General features: G+C 43.5%; 1 protein-coding gene across 2 annotated transcripts in view; it reads left to right on the forward strand.

Annotated features, from left to right (window-relative positions):
* Nucleotides 1-9,505: 9,505 nt before the first annotated feature.
* The window catches only part of LOC141049312 (protein mono-ADP-ribosyltransferase PARP15-like), a 37,804-nt gene continuing 21,754 nt past the window's right edge, over nt 9,506-25,555 (forward strand). For both annotated transcript variants that reach the window (XM_073545602.1, XM_073545603.1), the window contains exons 1-3: nt 9,506-9,661; nt 20,343-20,498; nt 21,705-21,767. In XM_073545602.1, coding sequence (XP_073401703.1) covers nt 20,345-20,498; nt 21,705-21,767 — 217 coding nt within the window. In that variant the 5' untranslated portion in view covers nt 9,506-9,661; nt 20,343-20,344. The remainder of the gene's footprint in view (nt 9,662-20,342; nt 20,499-21,704; nt 21,768-25,555) is intronic.

Below are 25,555 nucleotides of genomic sequence, written 5' to 3' on the forward strand. Positions count from 1 at the left end.
ACGATCACTGGGTTTTGGCGGTTGCAGCTGAAAAGAGGAAATCGGAAAACCAGGGGAAGAGTCTTGAGGAGATCATTTGCATATTCCCAGTGCCTTCTGGGATAAGTGAAGAGTCTCCGCGAGCTCAACGATCACTGGGTTTTGGCGGTTGCAGCTGAAAAGAGGAAATCGGAAAACCAGGGGAAGAGTCTTGAGGAGATCATTTGCATATTCCCAGTGCCTTCTGGGATAAGTGAAGAGTCTCCGCGAGCTCAACGATCACTGGGTTTTGGCGGTTGCAGCTGAAAAGAGGAAATCGGAAAACCAGGGGAAGAGTCTTGAGGAGATCATTTGCATATTCCCAGTGCCTTCTGGGATAAGTGAAGAGTCTCCGCGAGCTCAACGATCACTGGGTTTTGGCGGTTGCAGCTGAAAAGAGGAAATCGGAAAACCAGGGGAAGAGTCTTGAGGAGATCATTTGCATATTCCCAGTGCCTTCTGGGATAAGTGAAGAGTCTCCGCGAGCTCAACGATCACTGGGTTTTGGCGGTTGCAGCTGAAAAGAGGAAATCGGAAAACCAGGGGAAGAGTCTTGAGGAGATCATTTGCATATTCCCAGTGCCTTCTGGGATAAGTGAAGAGTCTCCGCGAGCTCAACGATCACTGGGTTTTGGCGGTTGCAGCTGAAAAGAGGAAATCGGAAAACCAGGGGAAGAGTCTTGAGGAGATCATTTGCATATTCCCAGTGCCTTCTGGGATAAGTGAAGAGTCTCCGCGAGCTCAACGATCACTGGGTTTTGGCGGTTGCAGCTGAAAAGAGGAAATCGGAAAACCAGGGGAAGAGTCTTGAGGAGATCATTTGCATATTCCCAGTGCCTTCTGGGATAAGTGAAGAGTCTCCGCGAGCTCAACGATCACTGGGTTTTGGCGGTTGCAGCTGAAAAGAGGAAATCGGAAAACCAGGGGAAGAGTCTTGAGGAGATCATTTGCATATTCCCAGTGCCTTCTGGGATAAGTGAAGAGTCTCCGCGAGCTCAACGATCACTGGGTTTTGGCGGTTGCAGCTGAAAAGAGGAAATCGGAAAACCAGGGGAAGAGTCTTGAGGAGATCATTTGCATATTCCCAGTGCCTTCTGGGATAAGTGAAGAGTCTCCGCGAGCTCAACGATCACTGGGTTTTGGCGGTTGCAGCTGAAAAGAGGAAATCGGAAAACCAGGGGAAGAGTCTTGAGGAGATCATTTGCATATTCCCAGTGCCTTCTGGGATAAGTGAAGAGTCTCCGCGAGCTCAACGATCACTGGGTTTTGGCGGTTGCAGCTGAAAAGAGGAAATCGGAAAACCAGGGGAAGAGTCTTGAGGAGATCATTTGCATATTCCCAGTGCCTTCTGGGATAAGTGAAGAGTCTCCGCGAGCTCAACGATCACTGGGTTTTGGCGGTTGCAGCTGAAAAGAGGAAATCGGAAAACCAGGGGAAGAGTCTTGAGGAGATCATTTGCATATTCCCAGTGCCTTCTGGGATAAGTGAAGAGTCTCCGCGAGCTCAACGATCACTGGGTTTTGGCGGTTGCAGCTGAAAAGAGGAAATCGGAAAACCAGGGGAAGAGTCTTGAGGAGATCATTTGCATATTCCCAGTGCCTTCTGGGATAAGTGAAGAGTCTCCGCGAGCTCAACGATCACTGGGTTTTGGCGGTTGCAGCTGAAAAGAGGAAATCGGAAAACCAGGGGAAGAGTCTTGAGGAGATCATTTGCATATTCCCAGTGCCTTCTGGGATAAGTGAAGAGTCTCCGCGAGCTCAACGATCACTGGGTTTTGGCGGTTGCAGCTGAAAAGAGGAAATCGGAAAACCAGGGGAAGAGTCTTGAGGAGATCATTTGCATATTCCCAGTGCCTTCTGGGATAAGTGAAGAGTCTCCGCGAGCTCAACGATCACTGGGTTTTGGCGGTTGCAGCTGAAAAGAGGAAATCGGAAAACCAGGGGAAGAGTCTTGAGGAGATCATTTGCATATTCCCAGTGCCTTCTGGGATAAGTGAAGAGTCTCCGCGAGCTCAACGATCACTGGGTTTTGGCGGTTGCAGCTGAAAAGAGGAAATCGGAAAACCAGGGGAAGAGTCTTGAGGAGATCATTTGCATATTCCCAGTGCCTTCTGGGATAAGTGAAGAGTCTCCGCGAGCTCAACGATCACTGGGTTTTGGCGGTTGCAGCTGAAAAGAGGAAATCGGAAAACCAGGGGAAGAGTCTTGAGGAGATCATTTGCATATTCCCAGTGCCTTCTGGGATAAGTGAAGAGTCTCCGCGAGCTCAACGATCACTGGGTTTTGGCGGTTGCAGCTGAAAAGAGGAAATCGGAAAACCAGGGGAAGAGTCTTGAGGAGATCATTTGCATATTCCCAGTGCCTTCTGGGATAAGTGAAGAGTCTCCGCGAGCTCAACGATCACTGGGTTTTGGCGGTTGCAGCTGAAAAGAGGAAATCGGAAAACCAGGGGAAGAGTCTTGAGGAGATCATTTGCATATTCCCAGTGCCTTCTGGGATAAGTGAAGAGTCTCCGCGAGCTCAACGATCACTGGGTTTTGGCGGTTGCAGCTGAAAAGAGGAAATCGGAAAACCAGGGGAAGAGTCTTGAGGAGATCATTTGCATATTCCCAGTGCCTTCTGGGATAAGTGAAGAGTCTCCGCGAGCTCAACGATCACTGGGTTTTGGCGGTTGCAGCTGAAAAGAGGAAATCGGAAAAACCGCGCGCCTATCGGCGCGCGAAATTTGGCTCATCTTTCATCGTTTTTAAGAAATCTCAAGATGGAAGAGGCCAGGAGCCATTTGGTGAGCTGCATTTCTTGCTACATGTTCACAGATTTACCAGTGGAAAAGCCAAACTTCACATGCCACAAATGCAAGCTTGTGTCCCTGTTGGAGGAAAAGTTGCAAAATCTCGAAGAGAGGTTAGCTACGTTGAAGATCATTAAGGAAGGTGAAGAGTTCTTGGACAGAGCAGAATTATCTCTTCATGTTACAGAAAGAGAAGAAATTCGAAGTGCACCTGAAGAAACAGAGGAATGGAGACATGTGACCCAGAGAAGCAGGAGGATCAGGAGGCAGTCAGCACCCATACTGCTCAGAAACCAGTACCAGGCTCTCACGCAGGAAAACGATGAAGAAATACATCAGGATAAGACTTTACCCACAAACAACAACCTTGTACGCCCTCAGAGTCCTCCTGGATGGAGAAAGAAAAATGTTGTGAAGAAGAAACGGAGAGTGGTGGTCATGGGGGATTCCCTGCTGAGAGGAACAGAGGCCGCTATCTGCAGACCGGATATAACTACAAGAGAAATGTGCTGTCTTCCAGGTGCAAAAATTAAAGATGTGTCTGACAGGATATCAGGACTCTTCAGACCTACAGATGACTACCCATTCCTGCTACTACATGTGGGGACAAATGACACCGCAAGAAACGACCTGGAAACCATCTGCAGAGACTTTGAAGACTTAGGCAAGAAAGTGAAAGAACTGGGAGCGCAGGTGGTCTTCTCTTCCATCCTCCCAGTGGATGGCCATGGAACAAGGAGGTGGAATAAGATTCTGCAGGTGAACAACTGGCTACGTCGATGGTGCCGTCAGCAACGATTTGGATTTCTGGATCACGGAGTGAACTACTTATACGATGGACTACTTGCTAGAGATGGGGTGCACCTTACGAAGACTGGAAAGCATGTATTTGGAAGTCGCCTTGCTACACTTGTAAGGAGAGCTTTAAACTAGAACAACATGGGAAGGGAAGCAAAAGACCAGAAAAAGCCATACACCTGACAAATGCTATTGAGAACTCTGCTATTAGAAGTGGAAAGGAAGAACAAAGACGAAAGAATCTAATTAATAAAAATATTGGAGAAAGAGAAACCAATCACAAACTAAAATGTTTCTATACTAATGCACAAAGCATGGGCAACAAACAAGGAGAATTGGAACTACTAACACAGGAACAGAAATATGATGTAATTGGAATCACTGAAACTTGGTGGGACAATACACATGATTGGAATACAAGACTAGAAGGATACAACTTATTTGCAAGAAACAGACTTGATAAACGAGGAGGGGGTGTCGCATTGTATGTTCGAAACGCGTATATCTGCACAGAGATTGAAGCTTCAGAGACTGGGAGTTCTGTGGAAACTGTTTGGGTAAGAATACAAGGACAGAACAATGGAAAGGACACCATTGTAGGCATTTACTACAGGCCGCCTGTGCAAGCCGAAGATATAGATGAACTCTTTATGCATCAGATGGCCAAGTTCTCCAAAAAATATGACTTAGTTGTCATGGGAGATTTCAACTATCCAGACATTTGTTGGGAATCTCTCTCGGGCAAAACTAACAGGTCAAGGAAATTCTTATCCTCTCTTGCTGACAACTTTATCTTCCAAAAGGTAAGGGAGAAAACAAGGGGAACTGCTACCTTGGATCTAATCCTTATAAACAGGGAGGAAATGGTTGAGGAGGTAAAAGTGGCTGGGACCCTAGGAGGTAGCGACCATGCTATTTTAGAATTTTGGATTACTAGAGGTGGAAGACCTGTGAAGACTCAGACGTCAAGGTTAGATTTCAGAAAGGCAGATTTTAAGGGATTCAGAAAGAGAATTGGAGGGATCCAATGGCTGGATATCCTTAAAGACAAAAATGTCCAGGAAGGATGGGAAATCTTGAAAAATGAAATTCTCAAAGCACAGTTGTTAACAATTCCGAAAAGAGGGAAGAATAGGAAGCATTTAAGGAAACCAGGATGGATGAACACAGAACTTAAGCACATGCTAAAAAGGAAGAAAAAAATGTTTATAAAATGGAAAGAGGGAGGCATATCTAAAGAAGAATATAATGCTGTCTGCAGAACCTGCAGGGCACAAATCAGATTAGCTAAAGCTGAAAATGAACTGAGGCTTGCAAGAGATGTCAAAAGCAATAATAAAGGATTTTGGGGATATGTCAAAAGTAAAAGAAAAGTCAAAGATGCTATAGGATTTTTACAGGATGAAAATGATGAAATGGTAAGACAGGATGTTGAGAAGGCTGAACTTTTAAATTCCTATTTTGCATCTGTTTTCTCTCAGAAAGGAAATGCAACATCAACTGTTATTCACTGTCCTATTAAGGGAATAGAAGAATCCAGGATATCTATAAACAGAAAGATAGTGAGGAAACACTTAGCTAACCTAAATGAATTCAAATCTCCAGGTCCAGATGAATTACACCCCAGAGTACTGAAGGAGATAGCAGAAGAAATTTTTGAACCCCTCTCCATAATCTTTGAAAATTCTTGGAGAACAGGAGAAGTGCCAGAAGACTGGAGAAGAGCAAATGTTGTTCCTATCTTCAAAAAGGGGAAGAAGGTGGACCCAGGCAACTATAGGCCGGTGAGTCTGACTTCTATACCAGGAAAGATCTTTGAACAAATTATTAAACAACATGTATGTCAATACCTGGATAAGAATGAAGTGATTAAACAGAGTCAGCATGGGTTTCTAACTAATAAGTCATGTCAGACTAACTTAATTTCCTTCTATGATGGTATCACTGATTGGGTGGATCAAGGAAATGCTGTAGATATAGTATATCTTGACTTCAGCAAAGCATTTGACAAAGTCTCTCATACAATCCTTATTGATAAAATGACTAAGTATGGAATGGACAAGGCAACTGTTAGGTGGATTCATAACTGGCTTAGTGATCGGACCCAAAGAGTGGTCGTAAATGGCTGCACATCCAGTTGGAAGAATGTCTCAAGTGGGGTACCACAGGGCTCTGTCCTGGGCCCTGTATTGTTCAACATCTTTATCAACGATTTAGATGAAGGAATTGAGGGTAAACTGATTAAATTTGCTGATGACACAAAGCTAGGAGGGATAGCTAATACTAGAGAAGAGAGAGAGAGGATTCAAAAAGATTTAAATAAACTGGAGAAGTGGGCAGCAACTAACAGAATGGTTTTTAACAGGGAGAAATGCAAAGTACTACATCTGGGCAATAAAAATGAAAAAAGCATATATAGAATGGGAGGAATAGGGCTAAGTGACAGCACATGTGAAAAAGACTTGGGTATACTAATAGATCACAGACTGAATATGAGTCAACAGTGTGATGCAGCAGCAAAAAAGGCAAATGCAATTCTAGGATGTATTAACAGAAGCATACAGTCTAGATCACGTGAAGTCATTATTTCCCTCTACTCCTCTTTGGTCAGACCTCATCTGGAATATTGTGTCCAGTTTTGGGCACCACATTTTAAAAAAGACATCAACAAGCTGGAGCAAGTTCAGAAAAGAGCGACCAGAATGGTGACCGGTCTGCAAACCCTGTCTTATGAGGAAAGGTTGCAGGATTTGGGAATGTTTAGTTTGCAAAAGAGAAGACTGAGAGGAGACTTAATAGCTGTCTACAAATATCTAAAGGGCTGTCACATTGTAGAAGGATCAACTTTATTCTCATTTGCACAAGGAAAGACTAGAAGCAATGGGATGAAACTGAATGGGAAGAGACACAGATTAGATATTAGAAAAAACTTTTTGACAGTTAGAGTGATCAATGAGTGGAACAGGCTGCCACGAGAAGTGGTGAGTTCTCCTTCAATGGAAGTCTTCAAACAGAGGCTGGACAGACATCTGACTGGGATGATTTAGCGAATCCTGCTTTGAGCAGGGGGTTGGACCAGATGGCCCAGGAGGTCCCTTCCAACTCGACGATTCTATGATTCTATGATTCTATAACTAAGGACCCGTAGTCGGCCCTATAGTGACCGGCCTTTGCCGAGTTAGTCGTATCATTGTATTCTTGTAATTGGGTCCCTGCGAGGACAATTGTTGTTATCTTGTTTGGTTGCTCAAGAAAGCCCCTATCGGCATCTATATACATATATATAACAGTTAAACCTTACAGTTCGATCCGTCTCGCGTCTCGTCACTGCATCCCACGTACCTGCGATGACCACATATGAACTGACTTGGAAACTGATAAAACCCATAGAAAGTTTATTTATTTTACTCTGTTAGGCAATTATACTCTTAGGTGTGGTTATAGAAGAAAGCTAGATCCAAAACAAAAGCTAAAATCTGGGGCTCTTTCTATGAGTGAGGGGAGACAGTAGGAATCACAGGCTCTCTCTATGTGATGGTGGTAGGTGTGGACCCACTGCACCATTGGCCAGGCTTTCCAAGGAGGGTCCTAAGAAATAACTACCTGGTCTTCACAAGAGCCTCTTATAGTGAGGATAGGCTTGGGCTGTTAGGGTAGTCACCAGGTGCAACTCCAGGGCAGTCCCCGGATCTGCAGCAGCTGACCAGCTGGTCAAAGGTGCAAATTCGAAGCACAGCAGGCAAAGAAAATGTGGTTAGACAGCCCGAAGACAGAGCGGGCAGCACAAGTTCAAAATGCAGAGCAGGCGCTGAGAAGCCTCCTGCACTGCCTGTCAGATCGCTGATCTGACACAGTGCTCTGCAAAGTGTCAGATCAGCGATCTGACACTATATAGTGATGTCTCACTCTGGGACAAAGTAAAAAAGCATAAAAAAAAATTAACATGTGTAAAGGTAATTTAAAAAAAAATCCTAAATAAAGAAAAAAAATATTCTCCAATAAATTCATTTCTTTATGTAAAAAAAAACAATAAAAGTACACATATTTAGTATTGTCACGTCCGTAATGACCCGCCCTATAAAACTGTCCCACTAGTTAATCCCTTTAGTGAATGCCTTAAAAAAAAAAAAAAACAAGGCAAAAAAACAATGCTTTATCATCATACCACCGAACAATAAGTGGAATAACACGCAGTCAAAAAGATGGATATAAATAAACATGGTACCGCTGAAAACGTCATCTTGTTCCGCAAAAAATGAGTCACCATAGAGTGTCATCAGCAAAAAAATTAAAAAGTTATAGCTCGCAGAATAAAGCGATGCAAAAATAATTATTTTTTATATAAAATTGTTTTTATTGTATAAAAGCGACAAAACATAAAAAAAGATATACAGTAACTGAGGTATCGCTGTCATCGTACTGACCAGAAGAATAAAACTGCTTTATCAATTTTACCACACGCGGAATGGTATAAAGGCCCCCCCAAAAAGAAATTCATGAATTGCTGGTTCTTGTTCATTCTGCCTCCCAAAAATTGTAATAAAAAGCGATCAAAAAATGTCACGTGCCCGAAAATGGTACCAATAAAAATGTCAACTCGTCCCGCAAAAAATAAGACCTCACATGACTCTGTGGGCCAAAATATGGAAAAATTAAAATGCGGTGATGCAAAAATTATTTTTTGCAATAAAAAGCGTCTTTTAGCGCGTGACAGCTGCCAAACATAAAAACCCACTATAAATTGTAAATCAAACCCCCCTTTATCACCCCCTTAGTTAGGGAAAAATAATAAAATTAAAAAAATGTATTTATTTCCATTTTCCCATTAGAGTTAGGGTTAGGGCTAGGGTTAGGGATAGGGTTAGGGTTGGGATTAGGGGTGTGTTGGGTTAGGGTTGGAGTTAGAATTGGGGGGTTTTCACTGTTTAGGCACATCAAGTGCTCTCCAAACGCGACATGGCATCTGATCTCAATTACAGCCAATTCTGCTTTGAAAAAGTCAAACGGCGTTCCTTCACTTCAGAGCTCTGCCATGCACCAAAACAGTGGTTTACCCCCACATGTGGGGTATCAGCGTACTCAGGACAAATTGCACAATAACTCTTGGGGTCCAATTTCTTCTGTTACCCTTTGGAAAATAAAAAAACTGGGGGTGAAAATATCATTTTTGTTGAAAAAAATATGATTTTTCATTTTTATGGCTCTACGTTATAAACTTCTGTGAAGCACTTGGGGGCTCAAAGTTCTCACCACACATTTAGATACGTTCCTTGGGGTGGTCTAGTTTCCAAAATGGGGTCACTTGTGGGAGGTTTCCACAGTTTAGGCACATCAGGGGTTCTCCAAGCGCGACATGGCGTCCAATCTCAATTCCAGCCAATTTTGCGTTGAAAAAGTCAAACGGCGCTCCTTCCCTTCCGTGCTCTGCCATGCGCCACATATGGGGTATCAGCGTTCTCAGGACAAATTGCACAATAACTTTTGGGGTCCAATTTCAAATTTCCTTTTTTTTTGCAAATAAACGCAAGTCATATCAAAGACATTTTTACCACTATCATGAAGTACAATATGTCACGAGAAAACAGTCTCAGAATCACTAGGATCCACGGAAGCATTCCAGAGTTATTACCTCATAAAGGGACAGTGGTCAGAATTGTAAAAATTGGCCCGGTCATGAACGTGCAAACCACTCTTGGGGTTAAAGGGTTGAAATTGACTTTAGAATCACTACTTCCAATAAGTGGGACTACAGTTCAAGTCATGTTCTTCACTGAAGAGGCAATTTGCATATGTTGACTGTGACAATGAAGACACCATAAATGAAGGTATAAAGATAAAAGAGGAGAATGTCAGGTTGAGGCGTGTTTAATCTGGAGATTCCAGTCACCAGTCACGCGTGATCAGACCTCTTCCTTAGTCTGAGCATGGCATAGGATGGACAGGCGGTTGCAGTCCTCGTAGATACGACGTCTCATCCCAACTATTCTTTACTGTATACAACGTGACTGATGGGGAAGGCACATTGCAGAACGTAATGATTCCATCCAAAAAACTTGTGAGTATTTTGATTCTTTTAACTTATTTAAAACTATCATTCTCTGAACTTCTTAATGGTTTTTTTTCTGGAGGCTGGAATGTAAGTTTATGCTCCTAGTTATTAGATTATTTAGTTTTTGAGCAATGTATTCATCAATTATATTGCAGAGAATCTATCATCTTATTATTATTACTATCCTCCCTACTTACCATATGCAATCTATAGTAGTAGGCTACTAGCCTCCCGTAGTAGAAGTAGAAGCACTTTACCTATCTAAAATCAGAACATACCTGGCTAAATCTAGCTCCTTATCATGACAATAAGTGTTTTTAAAATATAGGGTTCTATCAGCTATTAATAATATGGATTAAACGTTATATTTTATTAGGATCTTTATTTGGCTGTGACAATATGTTTATATGCCACTTTTGCTCTAGATGCAAGAATTGGGGCAGATTGGACAGAAAAAAGTTCTAGATTTGAGTCAATAAATTCGCAGGACCCCGGTCCAGCTGCGAGGTCAGTATTCTGTGGTCACTGGATGGGAGCACTACAAACTGCCTTCTACTGCTTCCAGTAACCTCAGCTCCTCCTTTCATAAGCCAGCCTGGCACAGCACCAAGGACAATTACGTCGTTCCTGGCCACCTAATCAAAAGAGGAGCTGCAGTTGCTGAAAGGTAGGAGGCAGTTTTTAGTGTTCCCATCCAGTGACCACGGAATACTGACCTGGTCGCTTGACCACGGTCTTTCGAATCATTTTGCTCATCTGTAATAAATTGCAAAATTGCTTTTTTTAAAAAACAAAACAAAAAAAAAACAACTATTGTGTGTCTGTGTGTACAAGGAAGTAACATGGGAATCTCTAAACTTTGAAAAAAATAATTATTAACGTGTACTTTAAATGACGATTATGGAAATCACCTGCTTAACTTGACTTTATAACGTGAAAGAGAAACTAAACTTTTTATATTGTGTCAATGGTCAGGTGATAGCTCTGTGCTGACTCATGCTTTTATTATATGTTATTAGCAATTAGCGCAGTTTTTATGACTAATGGCTTAAAATTCCCTGGCTTGATAAAGATGGATAAGATAACATTCTGGTTACCTGCTGCCTCCACTAGAGGGAGCACTGGATGATATGATGTACTGGCTATATAAATTGGGATTGTTCGGCGTTCCTCATATTCCTGTCTGGTTTTGGATTAGAGATCCCTCATATGTTGCATCCACTGGCTCCTATTCTCCTCTATTTAAAAAAAAAAATAAGACCTATAGAAGAGACTTCCTCTATTCAAAAAAATAATACCTATAGCAGAGTCCCACTTACAAACATTGAAACCAAGCCCCTCAGTAAAGAGTACTGGCAGGATATTGCACCTTCACAAGCTGATCCTACACAGCTGCTACCAACAGCTATCAATAGGGGGAGCTAACTACATACCTATTTTTAGGGGAGCTAACTACATACCTATTTTTACACCTCCAGGAAATAATATTGATAAAGATGCAAGTAGCCCCCCCTAGTGGCAGCTGACAGAATTATTTTGCAGAGTTTTGTTTGCTATGCTAGAACGGGAGATTTTTATTTCAGGAGCCCCTGGGACCATTAGATCAGTCTAATTCTGGCTTAATTAATTGAACAACAAACATGCTTTATATTCTGTCAGGAGAAGTCAATCCTATAGGTGTCCATATGTGGCCACCCAGTGTGTCACATGGATTCCGTGACAAAGTGGGTTCAGACAATCGCAGTCTGGTGACACGTATACCTGCAGTTGTTATAGCGGCTTCACTTTCCTATTAGCAGTTTTGGCTTTCTTTGCTCTGTTTCTGCAAAGGTTAAATTGCTTAGTGGGACTGCTGGAATTTTCTGTCTTATTGTATCAGCTGTTCTGAGTTTGTTATTCCCTGTAGGTTTAAGAACCCTCCCCCTTTCTTCTTTCCTTGCCAGTGATAGCTTATTACTTCCTGGTTTGGAGTTGAAGGAGAGTACAGAGTTAGATGCAGGCATTTGGAGTTGTTTTTAGGAGATTTCTCCGTGGATTTGGTTTTTATGTGTTTGCCTAATCCTCCTTGCATTTGGTTTATCCCACCTACTCCTCTCTGATTCCCACTCTGTCAGGATTGTGGTATTCCGTACACTTCTGTCCCATACCTCCCTGGGTAGGGGAGAAAGGGAGGAAACAGATAAGCATATATATAGGAGCTTAGCGAGGTATGAGACCCAGACATCCCCACCATCAGGGGTAATCTGAAGGACAGGGATAGAATAGGGTCCTCCTAGCTTGAGGGACAGGGTAGGAGCCCATTGTCCCTGAAAATACTGCTACAATATCATGACATAGTGTTTGTGATGGGTGTTGCAATCTGTCAAGGGTTTTGCCTGCATGTAGTGACACTGTATTGAATCTGTATATATTGTCAATTTCTACAATAAGGGGAAGGACAAATTTTACTCCAATTACTCCTGTGTGCCAATTGATGCACATAAAAATTCATCCAACAGCTCTCCTTCTGTCTGGACAACAGTGGATTTCAAGAATATTAATTGTCTCCAGCATTGAGGCTTCAAGATTGTTTTTTCAGGTTTTGCTTTTTCATACTACTGACCATTTACTGACCATAACCCCAACTTATCTCTATTGAGAATGCTTGGGAAGCTACCAAAAAAGGGACCTTCCACAGTCTCCCGCTGCTGGCAGCGGATTAACCTCTGTACTGTCTAGCCGTTCAAAAGTGAATATGTATTTATTCAGGAACAAAGATAACACAGCTTACAACTGGTATTTCTTACACTATTGCTGGAGACAGAAACATTTGCAGTATTAAACAGTAGTAAATAGTAATTGTTGCAATATATACAATAATAAGCAATATTCCAGCACCCCCACTCAACAACTACTTATCCTGTTAGTCCCACAGTAGTTTTGAATTCTTCAAATTTGGCTCATGGAAGTGGTTTTGTCTTGATATCAGCTATCATCTGGTCAGTCTCGCAATAAGCAAACTCAATTATGCCACGTTCTATCAAGTCACACAGGTGATGATGTTTAACGTCAAATCACACAGGTGATGATGTTTAACGCTAATGTGTTTGGTTCTCGTATTGATCTTCTCACTGCATGCAAGTTTAATGCATCCTTGGCTGTCTTCATAAATCACCATCAGTTGAGTTGATGGTTTACCTAGATTGCCTAATAATTGGTTTAAGCAAATGACCTCATGACTTATGTCGGTTACAGACACATACTCTGCTTCTGTAGATGACAAAGCTACATACACCTGTTTTCTGCTGGACCACGAAATTGAACTTTCTCCAAGCTTGAAAAAATGCCTGCTTGTTGATCTATGATCACTTAAGTCACCACATTGCTTCCACATAGCCTGTGAGTTTTAGATCTACTGTTGCAGATACACTGACAAGCAAAAAGGTAACAATGTTTTTGAACTTTTAACAAGTTTCATATCTCACCATTCACTACAACTTCGAACTTGAGACTATCATCATTTTATAGACAATCATCTTGGCTATCTCATCCTAAATTTGACTTGTAACTATTTAGCATATGATTAATTATGCATTTTCTTGTCATGTCAGTGCATTGTTACTGTTTTGCTCATACAAATCTAAATTACATTTTTTATTATTTTGTAAATCTATTTTTGGCTTTTAACACTGCCTGAATCCTTGTGGGCATGCGCTCAATCAGAATCAAGCATGTCTTGACCGAAATCTGATCCCAGGACTCTATAACACGCTGCCAGAGATGGTGGATACTAGTCAACTCACTTGAGTATGTTTACAGCTTTTTCTTCAACTCTACCAAGTGATTGATTGGGTTGAGGTCTGAGGACTGTGGGGGCCAATTCAGCAATCTCGATGTATGCCTCACATTGTTGTCCTGCAGGAACACTATGTTGTCCTTTTCATAACCATAGTACTCGGGTGTACAAAGTAAAGGGGGTTTTACACATAACGATATCGCCAGCAATATCGCTAAAGCGTCACCGATTTTGTGAAGCAGCAGCGATATTGCTAGAGATATCGCTATGTGTGATATTTACCTCTGACCGGCTCCCCCGCTGTCTGTCGCTGATTGCGTGAGATCGGCCGGGTCCATTTCTCGTCGGCCGCTTCCTGCTGGCACCGACGAGCGACGTGTGGACGCGGGCGGGAGGACGTCAGCATCGCTGCTTGTGAAAGGTAAGTAACGTCCGCTGCTGCGTCGCTACATCGCTAGTGAGATCTGCCTGTTTGGCAGGTCACTAGCGACCACTTAGCGACGCACCAGTGATCCTGACCGGGTCGTATCGGGGTCGGATCGCTGGTGCATCGCTAAATGTAAAGGGGCCTTTTCTCTTCTTGTAGAATAACTCATGTCTAGCTCAGCATTGAGACCACCATCGATCCTAGTCAAGTATCCAATGCCTTTGGCTGTGAAACAACCCCATATAATCAGACTTCCTGCACCGAACTTAACAGTTGCTTCAATTTCTCTATCCATTAGCCCCTTTTCCCTTGTTTCTTCCAGACCTATTTGCACCCATCAGAGCAAAGTCTATTGACTTTCGTGTCATCGCTCCAAATGAACCTTTTCCAGTCTTTTCCAGTCCATTTTTCGTACTTTTTTGCAAACTTGAGCCAACGCTTCTTATGACGATATTGAAGCGGAGGCTTCTTCATCTTTTTTCGGGCCACCATTCCAGACTTATGTAACGTGTGTCTCACAGTACTTGCTTGGACGTCTGTGATCTCACTATTATGAAGCATACGAGCCAACTCTTCTTCATGGCAGCTCCTCCATGCGAACCAGTGACCTTTCGCTTGGGAATCATCCAAATAGCACAATGAGCTATTAGTAAATGTGAGAACAGGTTGTAATTTGTAGTATACAGGAAGAAAAAGATTTTTCTACCACCAGGAGCAAAACAGTAAGAATGCAGTGACCTGACAAGAAGCTTCATAACAAATCATATGCTGAATAGTTGCAAGTCAAATTTATGTATGAGATATCCAAGATGACTTTCTATAAAACGATGGTAGTCTCATGATCAAAGCAGTAGTGGATGGTGAGATATGGAACCTGAAAGTCAAAAGTTCAAGACATTGTCACCATTTGCTTGTCAGTGTATCCTTAAATTTATATATTGAGTCTCTATCAAATATCGAGGAACTCTCTTAATGGCATTCCAGTTCTTTTGTTGCCTTTTTTCCACATATCTGCAGAGAATTCCTATTGTTGCTGTGCTATTCGGTTGAGTCACAGGTGAGATGTATAGAAGTGCCCCCACTACCTGCCTGTATTTCTCATTGTTACGTAACAGATCATCTTCTCCTTCCAATTTTAAGTAGGATGGTTCCATTGGGGTTGATATACCTTTGACTTCTGACATTCCAAACTGATTAAGAATTGAGTTGATTTTTCAAGTTTGATTTAGAAAAAAACTTTAATCTTCTCTTTGGACCTGAATTCTTAGATATGTCACATTTCCATGGTCTTTAGTTTCAAAATGCTAATCCAAAATTTTAGTCACCTTTGCAATTTCTGTTTCCTCTTGATGAACCATAATCACATCGTCCACATACAAGAGAATAAACATCCTCTTTCCTTCTATATATCTTGTGTATAAACATGGATCTGCTTGACCCCTTTCAAAACCTTTTTCCAATAAGACTTTGTTCATTTTGGTGTTCCACACTCTTGCTGGTTGCTTAAAACCATAGAGAGATTTTTGTAGTTTGCAAGCGAGATTCTCTTCACCTTCTTTGAGATAAGCCTCAGGTTGAGTTGTAAGGGTACTGGAAGTAAGGTTCGTTGGATGCAGTGAAGAGCTGGAAGCACAGCATGGTTAACAGGATTTACTAACACAGGTTATTGTCGTACAAGGAATACTCCGGACATGGAGATTAAATCAATGGCGGCAACAACAGGATTTGAACAAAAACACTATATTTGGGAAAAAGGTGTACGAAAAAGATAACTTATCGCTTGCAGTTCTTGTTAAGGAGAGGCTGGAATATCTCCTACCGGCATCGTAAATCGTGGACAATGTCTCTGGCTCTGTTACGGAGGAACGAAAAGTACAGTCTCCTGACTGTGCCGATGTATCCGGGCTGGCTTGACTTAAGTGCGTTGGGACGTAGAAACAGTCTCTTTTGTTGATTCCTCTAGAATGGCACAGAACACGAACAGCATGCGCGCTCGCAGGCCGCGGCAGCGTGCAAACTTCTGAAGTGGTCGCTAAGGACAGAGTGAGTAAGATTATCTCTCACTGAGAGCGGGAAGTCAGTTGGTAAGTCAAATCGCTGGATCGATGATGAGGAGTTAGCAGTCGGAGCATTGGGGAGGGAGTCAACCTTCTCCTTGTTCTCCTGTTGCCTTCCTGCCAAATCTCTCTCGTTCCTTCGATCAGCCCCTTTTATCTCCCCCACGCCCCCTGCTGTCCAATGCAAAGGTCCTCCCCACCCAGCAGAACCATCCCCCGGCAACAGTGGTGACAGTCCAGATAGTTCCAGCCCCAAAGTGTATCGGGAACCGTTGACTCTGTCCTGGCTCATCTTCTTACAGAGTCATGTACAAGTCCTCTTCAAAGTCATAATTTTAAAAGACAGTTTTGATGTCCAAATATTTAATAAGCATCTTTTGTACAACACCTATAGCCATTAGAGTCCTGAATGTGGTCTGCTTAGCAACTGGAGAAAATGTGGCATCATAATCTTCATATTTCTGAGAATATCCTTTCGCAACTAATCTTGCCTTAAATCTGTGAACCTTGCCTTCAGAGTCATACATGGTCTTAAAAACCGATTTACATTTGAAAGCTTTCTTGCCTTGTGGTAGTTTTGTGAGTTTCCAAGTTTGAAGTTGATGAAGGGACTTAATTTCCTCATTAGCAGCATTAATCCACTTCAGTTTTTCATAGACAGGTAATTGCTGCATCTCTTCCCATGATAGTGACTCTGACTCAGGTAGTGTTTTCACGAAGTAGGATAGACGCTTATCTGGTTCACCCTTGTTTGATCTCGATGATCTCCTGACTTCAGGTTCACCTGATTTTTCTGTTGCTTCTTCAATGTTTGAACAACCTAATCAATTTTCTACATTCTTTTTCTTGTTATTTTGAAATTTTGACTGAGATTGTTTCAGCTAGACTACTGGTATGATGTCATGAAACTTGAGCGACACACAGTTTTCATCAATCATTACATCTCTGCTTACCATGACCTTATTCGTTTCTGCGTGCAGGATTCTATATCCTTTCTGGGTTTAATTGTAGCCCACCAGGATACCCTCTTTTGAATGAGATTCCCACTTGGTATGTTTTTCTTACGGAATATGTACAAATACTTTACTTTCCAATTCTTATGTCTTGCAGTTCAGTGTTCTTGCTGTTCAATTACTCAAATGAAGTTTTCTCAGTAGCTTTATGTGGTAGTCTTTTTTGAAGACACCAAGCTGCCATGATTGCTTCACCCCAATATGTTGTTGGCAAATCTGTGTCAAATAGCATACTTCTTCCACTTTCACAAAATGTCCAGTTCCTTCTTTTTATTACACCATTTTGTTCATGGTCGTATGCTACAGTGGTCTGAAACACGATTCTATTTTTCCTTAAAACGCTCTGTGTCTCAGTACTTGTATATTCAGCTCCATTATCTGCACTGAGAATTTTGGGCATTCTCCCAAATTTATTATATACTTTAGCGATATGTATTTCAAGTTTCTCTGGAACTTCATCTTTGCTGTATCTTTATTTTTTATAGGGCTTTGATACTTCATGGGTTGGCTTTTTTTTTTTTTTACCTAGGACACCTTATCCTTCATCAACTTAGTGTCTCCAAGCAGCTGGCCCAGAGTAACCATATTGAGGCTGAGGATAGAGAAGACCCCTGATCCACATAGCACAGAATGGACCAGACCCGACAAGGTTAAGTGATCCAACGGCCCAAGCCTCCAATAGTAGCTAGGATTACAGGTGTGCACCACAACACCCACCCAACTCTTTATCTTAAATAATCATCAATTAATGTGAGAAAATATCTCTTCTTTCCAGGAGTTTGAGTACTCATTGGGCCACAAACATCTGTGTGCATTAGGTCCAGCAGCTGTTCTTATTTTGCAGTACTATTCTTAGGAAATGATTTTCTTGACATTTTCCCTTTAAGACAGCTAGTATATTTCATTGTCTGATTACACTGATCAACTGTAATACCGTTAGCAAGTTGTTTTTTAAGTAACTTTCTTATTGCTTCTGGGTCTCTCTGTGCAAGATGCCTGTGCTGTACATGGATACAATTCTTATGCTCTACATATTTAGCAGTGTATACACTTTCCTTGCATTTTAGCTGGTACAACTCATCTTTGATTTTTCCTTCTGCTAGTGTGTGACTTTTTTTGACATGATACAGTTTTCAGATTTAAATGTAACTTCATTTCTGTCATGCTGCTGCAATGCAGGTAGGTGCAGGCTTCACTAGATGGCAAGCAGGGCTGCACCTAAACAAAGCAGGCCTGTCGTGCAGCAGCAAGGCTACCACAGGTGGCAGCAGAATAGTCAAACAAGCCGAGTCAAGCAACAAACTGTAGCGCAGTACCAAACGGAATGAACAAACTCAGGGTCAGGGGAAAGCCGAGAAGGTCAGTAACAGTCAGTAGCGGATAAGCCAAAAGACAGGAGCTGGTCAAGCCATGTCAAAACCAGGGAGTTAACACACTAAAGGGAAACACTGAGTCAAGATGGCAAAAGGGGAAAACAGAGACAGGGGGTTCAGAAAGCAAATGCAGCAAGACAAATCAGAGCAATCAGAGTCAGCTACAGCAGCCTTAGGCAAAAACTATTACTGGCATCACCTGCAGGAAGCAGCGGAGATAAATATCCAACCTGAACCCAGACTGAGGCTAAGAAAGGTTAACCACTGACATGGAACACCTGAATCAATTAACTAATAAATGGGTGTACTTAGTTGCTCCACCATGGGTTTTCGTTATGGTGGAGTAACCCCTGACATGACCAGACCGGGGAAAAATATAAAACAGGACTCAAAACCCGGTCTGGATCATGACAATTTCCTTGTTTTGTGAGTTTCTTCACAGATCACAGATTGCTTTCAAGACTAGGGACATAAAGCACATCCTTTACTGGGATCTTTCTGCTTTGTGTTGGGGAGAATTGACAATTAATGTAACCATGTCCTATGTCCTCTAAATTCATATACTGACCATTAGGCAGGATCACTTTCTCTGATTTACTTTGGTCATGTTTAAAGAAGAAGCTTCTGTCATTAGTAATATGACTAGTTGACCCAGAGTCTATATGCCATGCATGCTTTGATGTACTTGCATTAACAGTAAACGCAGCTTCAGTACTTAAAGTGTTATATTCTTCAGTAATGGCACTTTTGACTTTCTGTTGATTGTTTTGCTTTTTCAGCTGATTCACTTTAGCTTTCCAGACTCTGCAGTCAGCCTTTAGGTGCCCTGATTTCTTCCAGACAAAACACTCATGTGTTTCCTTCAAATTACTTTTATTTTTCAGTAGATCTTGGGTTTTTAAAGCAGATTCTGCTTTGGCTATCCCACTGCTGCTTATACTTTCTGTCTTTCGCTTATACTCATCTATGAACTTTCCTCTGACCTAGTCCAATGTAAGCTCATAATCTGGGCATGCATATAGTGCAGTTACAAGTGTGTCATAGCTTTCTAGTTGACCATTTAGTAGTAGCGCAGCAACATGGAAATCATTTAGATCATCCGTAATGCCCGCAGGCGCTCGACAGTTTCTAGGGTATTTCTTGTCTAATGCTGAACATCTTGGCCCTTTTTTCAGTTTAGACTGATATAACTTTCTCATTAAATTGAGATTATTGCGGAGATTTATCCTTTCATGCACTTTTGTCAGCTGTTCCCACATTTCTTTTGCAGTTTCAAATTTACATACATACACAATCTGATTATCATCTATATTGAGGGAAATATTGCTTTGTGCTTTTTTAAGCCTTCTCTACCTTCTGTGAATCCTTCTGTCAGTGGGTGAGGTATAGGCTCCTGTGTGTATTTGCAAGTACCTTCTCTTATAAGTAACATGTTTGCCTTGAGTTTTCAGGATTGGTAGCTCTGTTTAGTCAGTTTTGGCACTGTAAATCTTCTTCCTCTTCTTCTTCCACTATAAGGGCTCATACTCACTTGCAAGAGACTCACACAATTCTCGTGCGAGTCTTTCGCATGAAAACCTGGCACTGACGCCGGCACTCGGACCAGAGCATGCGGCTACATGTATTTCTATGTAGCCGCACGCTCCGGTCCGAGTGCCGGCGGAAGTGCCAGGTTTTCATGCGAGAGACCGAGAATCATGCTAGTCTATCGCAAGTGAGTATGAGCCCTTAAACAGTAGTTGATGCAATACATTCAATAATAAGCATTATTCCAACATGGGGATGATATGGGAATACTCCATCATAACATGGAACACTAGCATCCAAAAGCATGTGTTTTTTTATTTTGCAAGCGTGCTTTAACACACTGTCATGGGTCTCCACCTTGAAAGAGTATCGCGAAAAGTTGGCATATATATATCCAATCCATTGACGACAATGTGTTGAAATGCTTTCTGAGCCTTATTACCCAACATTAATGCCAAACAGACATGAATACCCAGGATATTTGCTGCAGTTTTTTTCCTATTTCTTTTTCCTAGGTATGAAACTGAGTGACTTCTGTAGAGAAGACACGATCATGGATGACGCTGTTAAGACTGGTGAAATATTATTGAAGGTGAAAAAGGGGAACCTCACTGCTCAATGTACAGATGCCATAGTGACCACAAATAACGGAACACTGGACCAAAACTTTGGTGAGAGTTTAAAAAGATGTAATTGCTTCATAGGAAAAGTGGTAACATAACATTCTGGGGTGATTTGGGATGGTACAGAGACTAAAGGTGGTTCAGGATGGGAATTTGTACTGAAGATAAAATTATATAGTTATAGTACAGTAAAATCCATAACTTATGGTATTTTTACTAATAACCCAACTTATTTATATGGGCTGGCACTAGTTCCCTTGTTTCCATTCGCACAGCCATAGTTTAATATCATAATATCTCTTTCATCCGTAACCATTATTAGGGGGCGCTCACAGCATAGGGAATTATACAGCCCCAACTGAATTCAATATTAAAACAATGTTCATTCTGCTCCCCAAAGTGTTTCAGAAAGAAATTTCCTATTTATAGAGGACCTGTCAGCCGCTCAAAAGTAGCCAATTTTTGCTCTTATTTTATTCTCGCTGCTCCTCTGCTCTCTTGAGCATACAAGTTATTTTTTATTTTTTTAAATCCACTATGCGGTTCCAGAAATATGAGATTTTTTACTTTGTGGTGATTTTTACGGTGTTTACAAGGGGGCGTGGCTCACAGGATCCTCTAGGGTGTGTCTTTAGACTGTTCTGCATAATTACCACATGATCCACGCATCCTTGTAAAGACTATACAAGTGTGAACTAAATTAAAAGGTCCCTATCTCTGGTAATAATAATAATTTTTTTTGTTTTCTTTTTAATGCTGCCTGTTGTATTCTAACGATCTATAAAGTGTTAAGTGGGTGTTTTTGTGAATGAGGGCTTGCCCGACCCTTTCTCTCCAGTCTTGATTGACGCTCCCTGACCGCTGTCACCACCGGTTCCTGCATGAGCGGTTGTATTGTAATGTCAGGCTTGTGCAGTGCAGGGAGGCACAGTACACACATTGAGACTAAAGGTGCACAGAATTTCAAAGCAATTTTTTTTTTTTTTTAGCTGCATTTGAATACAGCACCATATTTGGAAATATTGATAGGACATCTATTATGGAATAGTCGCGGTTTAGGTTGGTACTATAACCCAAAATGTTACCTTTAACTCCTTCTCAGAGAAACCTTCACCTACAGGACACCTCATTGGTTAAACAGACCCATACTTTTCTAAGTTTCTGTTTTACATGACAGTGGACGAGTTCTTTATATTTTGTTTGTTTGCAACATGTAAGGTAGAATTGTAAAATATCAATGCTTTTTACTTCCAGGTGTCAATAAATCCATTCAAACTGCAGCCGGTCCAAAAGTAAAAGAAGAATGTGCACATTTTGGTATGGGTATAATGAGACTTTATCTGTCCACCTCAACCTTTCCAACTACTGTATATAGCAGTGTTTCGTGACCATGATGGGTCAGCCTTGCTCATGTTTCTGCTATAGTTAGGTAATGCCTTGCCTTCCTGTCGCGTGCCCCGTCCTCAGTGGCGGATTAAGTGGACTATGGGCCCGGGGCTGTTCATAAAACCTGGGCCCCTGTACCCCCCTTCCCACCTGAGCGCTGCGGTCCCCATGCGGGAATTGACAGCCGTACGGACCGCAGCACTTGGTTTGCTGTGGGTCCATACGGAAAACCCGCCACCATTCCACCACGTGTGGACATGGCCTAAAAAGACGTTGCACATAAGCTGTAGGCCTACGGCCAATACGCACAAAATTGCCCAACGTGATCCTGGCCATAGGAGATCCACTTTAATGTCCCCACTTTAATTTGAAGTCCCCTTACTTCATCCATTGCAGTCCCCTATCACCCACTCACTTCATCTGCAGTGCCGCTTCATCATTTGTAGCCCCTTATCCCCCCTTCCATTTCATCATGTGCAGTCCCCTTCCCCCCCAACTTCATGTGCAGCCCCACTACCCCATCATCATGTGCAGTTAATTTTACCCCCACCATCATGTGCAGCTCCACTCACCCCCCTTCATCATGTGAAGCCCCACTCATCCCCCCTTCATCCTGTGAAGCCCCCACTCATCCCCCCTTCATCCTGTGAAGCCCCCACTCACCCCCTTCATCCTGTACAACCCCAGTCACCCCCCCTTCATCATATACAGGCCCCAGTCACCCCCCTTCATCATATACAGCCCCCAGTCACCCCCCCTTCATCATATACAGGCCCCAGTCACCCCCCCTTCATCATATACAGGCCCCAGTCACCCCCCCTTCATCATATACAGGCCCCAGTCACCCCCCCTTCATCATATACAGGCCCCAGTCACCTCCCCTTCATATACAGCCCCCAGTCACCCCCCCTTCATCATATACAGGCCCCAGTCACCCCTCCATCATATATAGGCCCCAGTCACCCCCCCTTCATATACAGCCCCCAGTCACCCCCCCTTCATCATATACAGGCCCCAGTCACCCCTCCTTCATCATATACAGCCCCCAGTCACCCCCCCTTCATCATATACAGCCCCCAGTCACCCCCCCTTCATCATATACAGGCCCCAGTCACCCCCCTTCATCATATACAGCCCCCAGTCACCCCCCCTTCATCATATACAGGCCCCAGTCACCCCCCCTTCATCATATACAGGCCCCAGTCACCCCCCCTTCATCATATACAGGCCCCAGTCACCCCCCCTTCATATACAGCCCCCAGTCACCCCCCCTTTTTCATATACAGCCCCCAGTCACCCCCCCTTCATCATATACAGGCCCCAGTCACCCCCCCTTCATCATATACAGCCCCCAGTCACCCCCCCTTCATCATATACAGGCCCCAGTCACCCCCCCTTCATCATATACAGCCCCCAGTCACCCCCCCTTCATCATATACAGCCCCCAGTCACCCCCCTTCATCATATACAGGCCCCAGTCACCCCCCCTTCATCATATACATGCCCCAGGAGCCGAGCCAAGCCGAGGGAGCAGCCAGGGAGGCTGGGGAGAGGCAGAGCATCCTCCTCCCAAATGGTGACGCCGACCGACGGTGAGTGTCAGAGTCAGACTGTCAGTGACCCACCTCCCTGCCGCCTCTTCTCTTCTCTCCGAGTCCTCCTCACTGTGCTCTGCCAGTCGGCCGGCCGCCGCCTCCACGCTTCTCAGTCCTGACCGCCCACAGCACACAGAGAGAGGAGGAAGGAACTTCTGCTCCTGCCTGGGACTGCCCGCCCCCCTTCCAAGTTCCTACGCCACTGGGCGGCGGCGGGCGGCTCACACAGTGAGCAGTGACATGACAGTCTCAGATCATATGCGATGCGATGCCGACCGACCGGATTGGCCCCTGCCTGGGCGGGTGGGCCCCCTAAAAACCTTGGGCCCGGGGCGACCGCCCCATCCGCCCCTATTAAGATCCGCCACTGCCCGTCCTGTGTGACACGGCCAGCAGGCCGGTAACTAATACAACAGGACACGGCACGTGTAATTGTCCAGTGTGACACGGCCCGCAGGCCGGTAACTAATACAACAAGACAAAAGGGATAGGGAAACATTGACAACGGTGGGCCCTGTGATAGGTAACGGGGGACGTGGAGACCTCCTGCACTCCCCTGAGTCAGTGTCCCTAACACTCCTAACGTTCCCTATACAGGCTCCTCACCTGTCGCCGATCAGGAACCTGTCACCCTAGCAAACCCTACACCTATTCCTTACTAGGGAGCTGGGTGGTGCAGGCACTGGCCACACTGCTGTACTAACACCAACATGAGGAAAATTGACAAACAGGGAAACACTTAGCTTTGCTCTGATGCACTTGCTCCTGGCAACAGAGTCCAACACCTGAGTGCATCTTCCTCCCACCGTGTCCAACACCTGGGTGCAGCTTTACAGCAACAGCGTCCACGACCTGAGTGCCACCTTGGAGCAACAGAGTCCAGCACCTGAGTGCAGCTGTCCAGCAACAGTGTCCAACACCTGAGTGCAACTGACCAGCAACAGTGTCCAGCACCTGAGTGCAACTGTCCACCAACAGAGTCCAGCACCTGAGTGCAGCTTTCCAGCAACGGAGTCCAGCACCTGAGCGCAGCTTCCAGCAACAGAGTCCAGCAACTGAATGCCGCTCTACACCATAGCTGCCACTCCACCAAGCTTTGCAAGGATTCTTCACTGACACCATAGCTGCCACTCCACCATGCTTTACACGAACTCCTCGCTGACACCATAGCTGCCACTCCACCATTCTTTACACGAACTCCTCGCTGACACCATAGCTGCCACTCCAGGACTCTCCTAGCTCCTTCCTCCACCCAGGATGGTTGGAAAAGCCCAACAATAATATCACCAACCTGAGTGAGCACAACTGACACACCTTTATTGAGTAAACACACCTGTTAGTCATTCCCGTGCAATTACACTAACCACCACCGGGGGCAAAATTATCTCTAAAAACACCAGTACAATGACCATACTGGCCACCGGGGGCAAAACTATCTCTAAGCACAAAGCTTAGAGAGAGAAAAAAAAAGGTTACCATTGCTCTTATCTGACATGATCCAGCATGGATCATAACAGTTCCCTCACAAATCTTATCCAATTCTCTTTCTGCCTGGCTTCTATCTGTCTTTCAACCAAAGTGATCTACTGAAACTGTCTTAACCAAAGCCACTGATAGAGGCATTGGCAAATGGCAGGCTATCTTACATTACTCAGTTTTCCTCTTTATATTCCTGTTCTCTGCCTTATCCAGTACTGTGTTCTTCTCCTTCAAGATCCGCCCTTCAACTTCACCTTCACTCCTTACACTGGTTACCCATCCACTCCAGAATCCAGTACAAACTTATTACCCTCACCCACAAAGCACTCCACAGCTCAACACCACCATACATCTCCTCCCTTGTTTCAGTATACCACCCTACCCGCGCCCTCCGTTCTGCTGATGACCTGAGGTTAGCATCCTCAATAATCAGAACCTCCCACTCCTGTCTCCAAGACTTTACACGTGCTGCACCAATTCTTTGGAATGCACTTCCCAGGTCAATACGATTAGTGCCCAATCCCCACAATTTTAAGCGTGCCCTGAAAGCACATTTATTCAGACTGGCCTACCGCCTCAACACATTAACCTAATCTATCCCTGTGTGACACAGCCAAAAGTTTTACCATAACCAGGTTCCCCGCA

Source organism: Dendrobates tinctorius, unplaced genomic scaffold, assembly GCF_039654945.1.
Source record: "Dendrobates tinctorius isolate UK_male_01 unplaced genomic scaffold, ASM3965494v1 ptg000143l, whole genome shotgun sequence".
NCBI classification, from domain to species: Eukaryota; Metazoa; Chordata; class Amphibia; order Anura; family Dendrobatidae; genus Dendrobates; species Dendrobates tinctorius.